General features: G+C 31.6%; 1 protein-coding gene across 1 annotated transcript; it reads right to left on the reverse strand.

Moving 5' to 3' along the window:
* Positions 1-5,944: 5,944 nt before the first annotated feature.
* Smp_043860 (hypothetical protein) lies at positions 5,945-9,194 on the reverse strand (the record flags this gene model as incomplete). The annotated part of the gene is made up of 2 exons (XM_018795594.1): positions 5,945-5,956; positions 8,163-9,194. The coding sequence occupies 2 exons, from the start codon at positions 9,192-9,194 to the stop codon at positions 5,945-5,947; spliced, it is 1,044 nt and encodes a 347-aa protein (XP_018649892.1).
* Between the last annotated feature and the right edge of the window lie 2,765 nt (positions 9,195-11,959).

Below are 11,959 nucleotides of genomic sequence, written 5' to 3' on the forward strand. Positions count from 1 at the left end.
TAATGTATAAAGTAGAGGAACTCATCCATATGGCTCCATAATAGTTAGTCTCTGGAGCCATGATAAAGTCATAAAAACCTTCTCAGCCTCGACCACATAGCTTCAGTATTTTATACTGTTATTGTTATATCCCGAAGACAATTGTGAATGGTAACTTTTCAGAAATATTTATGGACCGATATTGATATGTATATCTCCTATTGTATAATTGTTAAGTAACTAAACTATTCATATTCGTGTCTCTCTTATTATGAGCACTATTTTGATCTATAGACTATAATTATAGGATTTACCATTCATGAATTACACCCAGTCTATTGATTACTGTTCCCCCTATTCACAGCCACATTTGGCTAAATCTTGTACAAATGTTATTTGCTACTTTATGGTAGGATGTGGTCAGTTTGTTTGATATATAAACCCATTATGTTTGAGAATAATGATTCATATTGCAGAGGCTGTTATTGGTGTTCTGGACTTAACTGGCTGGTCTAGGCAGATAGCAGGACCGAGTAGTGCTCAAAACTGTTCATACGGTTTTTGTGTACCACTGGTCTGATCGATAATTCACTCCTCTCTCATTGGCGATAATCAGTACGTCATATATATTAAACAGGGTACACACTCACAATCGATATAACAGTTATGAGTGTATGATTTAACTCAGTGTACCATTAATTATCTTAATGAATCTTAGTACTTCATCTTAATTTACATAAGATTATTATTTAGCAGATGTTTCATTGCATGATATTAATCAAATTTAGACAATAATAAGATATTTACTATCTGAATATATTAACCAATATTACATAATTAGTTAAATCTTTAAAATAATTTAATATCTATTGATAACCAGTGAATAATGAACAGATGGTTTGTTTTAATGTGAACTATTTCCTTAATGTTTATTTGAAACTTTTCAAATAGGGGTTGAATTGTCAACTGTAAGACTTCATTATAAGTAGAAACGAATAGTTTATCTGATTTGATATTCATTATACTACTTAATAGAGTGAGAGCAACTAATTATTGATGCATCACTATTCATTATAAACTTTAAAAGTTTTTCCTGGAAATCTTTCTCCTTTTTTTTTCCTTAAGTGGTCATTTTTATCACTACATTTCCATTATTTAACTATGATAATCAACAGATGTTGAAATAAGATAAAACGTTGTACGTTGTTAAAACGCCTACGAAAATCTTTCTTGTCTCTCTCTCTCTATATATATTCAGTACTAAGCTTATCCTATTCATTTAAAGTATAATGTATTTTATAGTAAAGATTTCTTAAGAAAGTTGCATTTTATGAAAGTACTAATCGATTAATTAAAAGGGTTAATAAAAGTCTAATAATCATGAAATACTATAATAGTTGACAAGTTATAACAAATCACTATTACATTGGGAGTGATTTTATTTATCCTTTCATTAAAATCGTATAAAACAACAAGAAAGTATATTCGTAGGATTTCAAGTTTGTTTAGATATGTCTATGAATAATGTATGATACAAATTTATTGAATCTAAATAACTCATTAGATGATATGAATGAACTAATCTATTTAAACAAAATAATAGTTGAGGTCATGAGTCAATTGAAGCTAGACAATCATGGAAGAACTGGACGGTCGTTTCGTCCTACTGTAGGACTCCTCAGCAGTGCACATCCACGATCCCGTCTCGTGAGTTTCAAACCCAGGACTTATCAGTGTCGCGCGCGTGAGCGCTTAACCACTAGACCACTGAGCCGGTATCCAACAGTGTTAATGTTTAACTTCAACCAATCCACAGAATTGAGCAACCATTCACCATTGTCTTCAGTGAGTTACTATCTTACAACAGACCTGGTTGAACTCCACTGGTCACTGCTTCTCACTATTCAACTTAAGTCATTCGATAATATATTTGAAGTAATATTGTGTTAGACAAAGCATGTATATTTTTTCCATGTTGATCATATCTGACAGTTTGTTGATAACAAATTGTGTAATTTATATCATGTACTTACATTAACTAGACAACTATTGAAAACCGGGGAGTATATAACAAGTTTTTTGCCCTAAATTCAGACTTTTTAGCGATACACACCTATAACTCTACAAGAAATGAAACCCAGGATTTAAAGGTTGTATCGTAAACACCTCATCTTTAAATCATTGAGTTGCTGAAAAATGATTTACATTTCTAAATTTAGATAACTTTCGAAAGCTAAAGTTAAAGCTTAACAAAATAATTACTCAACCGTATATTAAGATCTTAGCATCAGTTTTGTTGCAAGATTTAACAATTCTAGATGTAAACATTAACAGCAATGTGATCGATATATTAATATTACTAGTACAATATCTAATTTTGACAAAACTTAGTCTATTTACAAATATATTTATGAATTAGGAAAGTTAGCTTTATCATTCAATGAAGTTCTTTACTATAGATTGTGTTTTTTTTATTAAATTTGAAAAGTCACCGGTCATGCATGTTTGTTACATAGCTGTCCATGTTAATTAATATTTAGTGAACGAATACCCGAATAGAGAAGACCAGTTTACTGTTTAATGCAAAACTACAGAGTACATTCGTAAAATATGAAAACTATGCACATTTACATGCTTTCTTGTTTTCCTTACTGTTCTTTTCAATTCAACATTCTCAACCTTCTGCTGGTATGCATTCTACTTCCGATTGCAGCTACATACTACTTAAATCTGTCAACATAAGTAGTATGCACTACAAACATACATCACTCACAAGTTCAAATGACAAATCAGTGTATTTTGTTCAGGTCTCTATAGCTCATCTGTAACGTTTTTGAAGAGGAACTATTTTCACTTTTTTTATTGGCAAAATAGATGCTTTAATAGAAATTAAAAACAATACATTGCTCACGAACGATATCCTATGCATAACTACAAGCAGTATTAATTGATAACCGCTCATCACTTACAGAACATCAAGGGGAATTAGACCAATCTCCCTCTGTCTAGAAATATTTCTAGTTACTCTCAAATTACTACTTTGTTTTCAAAATTTGCTATCACATTCACATTAAACAAGGTGTTAAATATACTGATTATTTACTTTAGTATATGTTATATCACTTAACCAATGATTATAAAAGTTGAAAGTGTAACGTTTTAGTTTAATACAGCCTCAAAATAATGTTTGCCAATAAATGGAATTAAGGATTGAATGTGAAATATATAGTCGATACATTAAATAGGAATAATATATTTGTAAATTCTCAGCGAATGAATTTGAAGTAAATTCAAAGTTTCGCCTGACAATCTGGTCCAAGCTTTTTCAAGGAAATATTGACATGCATCACATTGATCACCACCCAGTGATCAATCATTTGTGATTACATCTCAGTCCTACAAGGGGTCGGTCGCGTCCCGAATGGCTCAGTGGTAACGTCTCTGACTGTGAAGCTGAGTGACACGGGATCGAATCCGTCAGGGAGAACCAGTTCCCTCAACATTACAGGTACACCTTGCTGACGAGTGCCAAGTAGCACGAAACCCTGGTCCAGGGTTTGCTGTTGACCACCTCTAACCACCATCTTATCTCAACATAGTGCACGCAGTATCGAGCCACCTAGACTAGTGGCCACATTGCAACTTGATCGATAGCATTCGATCAGCACTAAGAAGGACTTGACACGCATGACATTGATCACCACCCAGAAATAAAACTTGGAATCCGAAAGAGAAGCGGAAAAGAGGAAGACCAAAGAACACATTACATCGGGAAATAGAAGCAGATATGAAAAGGATGAATAACAAGTGGAAAGAACTGCAATGGATTTCCCAGGACAGGGTTGGATGGACAGTGCTGGTAGGCGGCTTATGATCATCCCTGAGGGTTAACAGGGGTAAGAAAGCAGTAAGTAATTTTTGAAACACAATCAACTTATTACACAATACTATAATATCCTAGAAGATTAGAACACTTGTAACTGATGTTATATTATTGCTGCTAATCTATGAGAAAGTTAAACTCCCCATAATGAGTCTCATTGTATTAAGTATGTTGATTATGTTATTATAATTAAATTAATAGAATGGTGAAGGTATTTTGATCGTATTTTAATTTAACTTTTTTAGTAGGTTATTATGCAACTGCAATGAAAAGCTTTTTACTTCCTGGTGATTTTCTATAAATTACTTAGCTAATATATGACAACATGAATTAGACTCTTATAACTTGTGACCGCCTGGATGCCTTGTTAATGTATAACTTGATAATACCTCCAATTAGAGAGCAGCGGTTTATCGATCGAACCAATGACACACGAAATCCGTACGAGCAGTCTAGAGTACGTATCGGTCCTGCTCCTACCTAGCCCAGACAGTTAAGTCCAGAACACCAATAACAGCCTCTGCGGTATGAAGCAGTATACTTCAAATATACTGGGTTTATATGCCAACCAAACTGACCACATCGTTACATAAAATAGAAAATAACATTTGTACAACATTTAGCCCAATATGGCTGTGAATAAGGGAGATAGTAATTGATAGACAGGGCATTATTCAAGAATGGTAAATCACATAACAATAGTTTATAGGCCAAAATAAAGCTCATGATAAGGGGAACATGAATATGAATAGTTTAGTTATTTAGCAATTACACGATAAAAAATATATGCATAGTATTAATCCATAAATGGATCCCAAAGTATTAATCCACTATTCTTATTGGAGCACAACATAGACGAATCAATATTTAATTTATTTCAGTTTTGAATTGATCAGTTATTGATATTATTACTAGACTGTTAGTATACTCAGAGTTAGTTTGTTAGAATTCAGATATTTTCTAGAAAACTGATTTATTTGACACAGAAGTGAGTTGACTAATATTGAACCGATACCATGACAACCAACTTAAAATAATACCATACATTAGTGATTAATTTACTATTTCTCATTTTTGATTTAACAGATGACTTCCATATATATATTGTTAATTGCTACATGATATTTTGATTAAGTTTAGGTAATCCCGTATATCTAACATTTTTATAAAACATTTACATTCTACATCAATGAGAAGATTCAAGCAAACATCACTAAGTGAATTCAAACTTCACCCCATCGCACAAGCAAGTGGCTATCAGGACTCAGTGGCTGAGTGGATAAGGCGATGGCATTTGAAGCGAACGGTACTGGGTTCGAGTCCCAGAGTAAACATCAACTCCGAGATGCAGATACATTGAGCTGACGAGTCTCAAATAGAACAAAACGCTCGTCCTGGATTCCACTGCTAGCTACTATCCATCTTTGCTTACCATGCTTGTGAATTTAGGCTATATCGAGGCAATACGTCAATTAGAGACTGACCAGTTGCAGTCGTAAACATCAATGGGAAGATTCAAGCAAACAATACTAAGTGAATTTAGATTGTACATTTTCATTCTGGTTTATTTAGTATTTATGAAATTTGTGTATACGGTAATGCAAATTATATGTTTAAAAGTCGTTTATTTTCATTACTAAGTAATATCATATGTTAGCTTATTGGGCATCTCGGTAGGTATGAAATCTTGTACGAATGTTTTATCCTCAATAGCTCTGTGAATAATTTATTGAAGTTAGAAGTCAAAGTTACTATGAAGTTATTATGAACATCAACACTGAGAAGCAGGTAGTTTCAGATAATGAGTTTCAAAAAGTAAAAAACACTTGTCCTGCATTAAACTGCTGGTTTCACATCAAATATACTGGTGCTTGTGATATAATTTTATATTAAGGCAGTCTACAAATATTTTTAACATGCCGTCAAAGAATGATAATTTGCATTTTTGAATATCAACAACAAAAATAGACAAACCCTCAAGAACTGCATAACCTTTATTCTAAATAAAAAAAATTAATTATTTAGGGTACTGGATGTAATTAAAGATTATATTTGGATCGATTCGCTATTTGGTGGGTAGTTTTAATCGTCACTCTAAATAAACAAATTAATAAGTGTAATTATGAATATGACATTTAGTAAACTGCCCACTTAATTGTTTTGTGCAGTGTTATTTGAGTTGAGAAATAGTTTTATGAATCCAGGCTTCGATGAGAATAAAGTATAGCCGTTTAAATACTTTAAAGGAAAATCGTTGATTTATTTGAATTGCTAATACCTACCTTGGAATCAGAGAGAAAAGATACTGGGCTTTATTTTCTACTTCAGAATACAAATAACAGTGATTCAAGATTGATTTCTTTGATCTAGGGCTAGCATTTCTACCGTTTTATTTGGTACATTTCAGTCTAGATTTATACGGGCTTTTTATAGAAACGAAACATTTATTCAAGTCTCACATGTTATCACTGTTATATCCTGTGGAGATGTATGAATGGTAACTTTGATAACTACTTGTGGACCGATGTGATATGTATATTTCCTATTGTATAATTGCTAAGTAACTTAACTATTCATATTCATGTCCCCCTATTATGAGCTTCATTTTGACCTATAAACTATTGTTATGTGATTCACCATTCTTGAGTTATTCCTAGTCGATTAATTACTGTCCCCCCAATTCACAGCCACATTTGGCTAAATCTTGTACAAATGTTATTTTCTATTTTATGTAACGATGTGGTCAGTTTGATTGGTATATAAACTTCGTATGTTTGAAATACACGATTCATATTGCAGAGGCTGTCATTAGTGTTCTTGACTTAAACTTTAAGTCTGTTATTAAAAATTTCTAAATAACGTCGTCCGATGACAAGCTATATATAGAAAATTTTTAACTAAATGTTCAGCTGAAAAATAAATCATCTTCATATTATTACCTATAACTTCAGTGTTCAAGTAAGTAAATAAATGCATGTTTAAAACCATTACCATGGGAACTGACATACCCTAGTTAACTAGCAGCGAGTGACTGATGTCAATTGTTTAAGATTTTCATTGCTGAATAAAAATAGTTCCTGTTCAATAACCAGTTAAATCTAACCCATTGAATCGTTTAGATTTTAAATAACTCCACAAAAGAATCTCTGCTCATGATTCTAACAGTTTATGAAGCATAGTAAATTGGGGGCTTTATATAGGCATTTTTAAATGACTGTTAGTTAAATTCAAACTTATATTCAGTAACTGTGTGTGATTGCACGCAACTACTGAAGACAGACATTTTCAATTTAAAAGTTTTGGTCTCTGACTGTGAAAATATTTCAGTAACAAAATATAAACTAATACGTATACTTTGTGAAGAATTTAGAGATAATCTTACCATGTAAAATAAATACTTAAGTTAATATATGTTTATATCCTGTGGGGAAACGTAAAGAAAGAAGACCAAAGAATATAATGCGTCAAGAATTGGAAGCAGACATGAAAAGGACAAATAACTGTTGGGCAGCCTTCACTCCTCCTTGGGAAGTAACAGGCGTAAGTAGGCAAGTAAGTAAGAAAATAATCTTATTGAGATATTTTCGTTCAACAATGAATCAGCTTAGTGAGTTCATCAACATTAAACTGTAATAACTGCCTAGTTTAATTTATCATTTAAAAACTTTCATAGATTGTTTAATTAAATATAAACATTAGATACAGAACAGCAGATATCTTAACTAGTTATTATGTTACGTAATTATTACTCCAAGATTATATATATATATATATATATATATATATATATATATATATATATTACCACCACTAAATTAACTACTTCTATGAATTCGGTGTTCATCTTGTTGTGCTTACGGGGCATGGCAACTTGGACTGGTGCATATATGTGCCTCGTCCAACGTTGTAGGTGATATATATATATATATATAACTATAGTATCATTTCTCTTACCTATTGTTGTAATAATAGTGACAGCAAATAAAATACTTCCTTCAAATGTCCAATTAAAATCATCTTTATGTTCTGATCCATTCCATCCTTCATCTTTTATAGCTACTACAATTTGTTCAACATATTTTGCTAATTTATTTTGTAAATTATTTTCTAATTCAAAACTTTTATTTAAAATAATTGGCAATATATCATCTAATTTTGTAAGTATAATAAAATGTTTTGGCAATGAATGAATTAAATTTGTTGAAAAGTATACAGGATCTGTTTGAGAATCATTTTTGAACTGTGACTTTAATGTATCGTTGACAGGTAACGGAGTTATTGACTGTGTTCTTGTATTTACTAATGTCATGGAGTTCGTTGTATTCAATAAAGATGAGGTAGTCAAATTATATTCATTTGGATTATTCACAGAGTCCGTCAGTATGGAATTTGAATTATCTGACATCTTATCTATTACGTCATCTGTTATTGTTTTACTAAGTAATTCTCTTTCATTATGTGTATTAACATTAGTATTGTACAAATTCATGAATTGAGTATAATTCCTATGAAACCACCATTGTGGTAATATTCTTTTTGGCCATCCTAATGTTGATAAATACCATGATAAACCAGATAATTGTTGTTTTTGTTCATCTTTTAATTCATTAAATAAATAACGTTTGTTATCAAGACTATTTATTATAGTTAAATGTTCAATAGAATCATATAAATTTGAATGAATATTAAATTTTTTACCAAAATTTGTTTGTTCAAATTGTTGAATAATATTTACATGATTCAATATAGTATTCAATAGTTCTAATTGAGAGTTACGCCATTCTAATATTAAATCTTTTACTAAAATTGTACGTTTTTCAAACATTTTAAGTTTTATTTCTGATTCATGTTCACGTTCTACAGCATAAAATATTGAACCACCAATAACTGTATAAATAATAACTAAAACAGCTAATCCAACATGTGATAATAAAAAAGTGAATAAACGTTTTAAGCATAAAATAGTTTCAGTTTTTCTTGGATTCACATTGATGTTACTAACAGAAGGGTGTATTGTATCTTCTCTGTACAATGTTTTATTATTATATGATGTAATAGGTATATTCAGTATACTTAAATTATTATTGTTAGTAATAGATGTAGGAATAAATGAAGATTGTTGATTGAAATAGGTACGTTGAGAAGGTGATACTATTGAATTCACATATGACATGTTTGATAAATTCGTTTGATTATTGTAGTGATTATTCTTACTTCTAAATGGATCCGTAATAGTAGAACAAGTTGGATACACTGAAACTTTTACCTTTTGACTTGAATATAAACTTGGATATAATAAATATGATTCATAATCTTTAGAATTTGTACTCATATACAAGACTATGAGAAAGAGACACCAGTTAGTTGATACGAATAAATAGATTCCACTTTAATCTATCAAATTATATCATTTAACTAATCAATAAATAGTGTTTATTTTCTTACTCAATTTATTATTTTCAATAATAATGATATTTTGAGGAATTTTCTATTTAGGGAAAGTTTCATTTAAAGTAACTAACCAATCAAATAACAGGAAAAGTTTTAGACCAATCAAAATAATCACGAATAATAACCGACATTTTCGTTTGTGTAGAATATAACAAATACTGATAGTGAATTGTAAAAGTTTGTCACTTATACGTTCAATATTAAAATGTACTTATCCATGTATACAGACAAACAAATTTATATCAGTGGATTATAAAAAGGGAAAATTGGGAATTTTTTTTGTTTATCAATATAAGGGAATAGTAACTATGATAATAAGCTTCATATTATTCCTCGGGAAAAAACATTCAAAACATAAAAATTGGTTTTAAATGATAAAATAATAAATCACTCGTACTGATTATTTACCATTCTTGTTTCAATAATGACAACTATAATTCTGTCGTCTTAAGATTTCATGTTAACTAGAGTGTAAAGTATGATTAGAGTTATAAGCAAAGATGGGCAGTGGCTAGCTGTGGAATCCAGGATATGCATTTCGTTCTATTTGAGACTCGCCAGCTGGATGTACCTGCATCTCATAGTTGGTGTTCACTCTGGGACTCGAACCTGGTACCTTTCGCTTCAAACGCCATCGCGTTATCCACTCAGCTACTGAGTCCTTGTAGCTGTAATACCATATGATGAGAGTGATTGTTTTGTTGATAATCATGCATAAAATGAAATTTAAAAGTATCTACCTTCATTTTTATTAATTCCGATCACTGATCGGAATCATTATATATGTGATTTGAATGTGTATATGAATGGTGTGAATAGTTCACCAGGGTGCTTGGTACCTGTGTGGTTGCATCACAGGATATAGCAGTACTATTCAGAATGTAGCGTTAAAGCCTATAAGGTACCTGGTTCTCCTGTGAGGCGAGATTGAGCTGTACTGCTTGGGTTGTCACATGAAAGTCTGGATGGTGTCTAGCTATCCTGGAAACGGGATTGAGCTGTACTATTTGGGTTATAAATTTTAAGCCTGGGTAGTGTCTGGCTCTCCTAAAAGTAGGATTGAGCTGTACTGTTTGGGTTGTTACGTGAAGGCGTGGATGGTGTCCGGTTCTCCTGAAAACCAATGTAAAATTACTCTGGCCCATAAAGGTATATTATATATAACTGTGAAGAAATCAAATATTTTATATTTTAGATGGTCGTGTATTTAATCCTATTCTATTCTATTAGGCAGTGATTGGCACCCATTACACTAAAGTCAAATGTCGTTGCTAACCCAATTTATAAAGAATCCGTGTAAACTAAAAAAAATCTTTAAAACACAATGCTTAGCGGAAGGATCATTTAATGAATTTATTATCAATCTACTCAATTCCATGAATGTCTATATAAATAAAAGATTTTTAGTCGCCATTGTCTAATTCCGATATTATTAGACGATGATGCTAGTATAATGTATAGCCTATATAACATGAAACCTCTGTCGACTAATCATATTAAAACAATGTAAAAATAAAAATATTGAATACGAGTTGTATTTAGGATATGTATATTCCAGACATTCTAGTGATCAACCAAACTAAATGAATGAGTATAGAAGTTGAATTGATTCAGATAGGAAAATATTTAAAAACACACTGAATGAATAATCGATGATTTATTATTTATATAATTGCCATTTGGAATATAGATGTCAGATACAAAAGGCAAGCATAGATAAAATATGTCTAAAGCTAACAGTAACTAGTCAACAAGAATACATTTATGAAAGTGGAAATATTCATTCATGAATACAGTATTGTGTTGTCTACTACTGATGTCGACATATATAAGTAGTATGTGCCATCGATCGAAGATGAGATATTTGACGACAGAAGGTTAAGAAGATCAAAGTAAAGAGAATGATTGATGTGTAGACGAAGGAACAACGAAGTCTGAGGCAATTGATGGATATTTTACAAAATGAAGTATTTATCATATGGTTCTCAGAATTCACCAAAAGATTCTGTAATTTTTTATTGAGATACATTTGGTTGTCCTCACTTGTGTCCTTGTTCACGACAGTACAATCAATAAAGTTACGATTAGACATGTATAGATCAGAAAAAAGGTCACACAACAGTTTGTTATCAGTCTATCACAATAATTGATGATACGATTTAATTCAACAGTTTTTATGATTCAAGTGTACAAGTGTCACTAACAAATCACTACAGTTTAAGGCTTAATGCCGTGTACATATATAAACAGTGAATAAACTGAATGATGTAACAGATTATATAATGCAAATTGCAATAATATAAGTCGGTGTAGATCTTAAAGCATGTGTGCATATGAAATAATTAATAATCTAACATTAATTAACAGAAGGGGTTTTTTTGTGGAGATTTAGTATGTTTCATAGTTGAAAGCATGAGTCGTTTGAAGCAAGACCACCATCGGAAACCTGGAAGCACTGGACGGCCGTTTCGTCCTATTGTGGGACTCCTCAGCAGTGAGCATCCACGAAACCGCTCTCGCGAGATTCAAACCCAGGACCTACCAGTTTCGAGCCAGGGCCCTTAACCGATAGACCACTGAGCTGGCATCCGACGGTGTTAATGTCTAACTTCAACTGATCCACGCAGTTGAGCAACCATTCACCAA

This window comes from Schistosoma mansoni, chromosome 2, assembly GCF_000237925.1.
Source record: "Schistosoma mansoni strain Puerto Rico chromosome 2, complete genome".
Taxonomy (NCBI): Eukaryota; Metazoa; Platyhelminthes; class Trematoda; order Strigeidida; family Schistosomatidae; genus Schistosoma; species Schistosoma mansoni.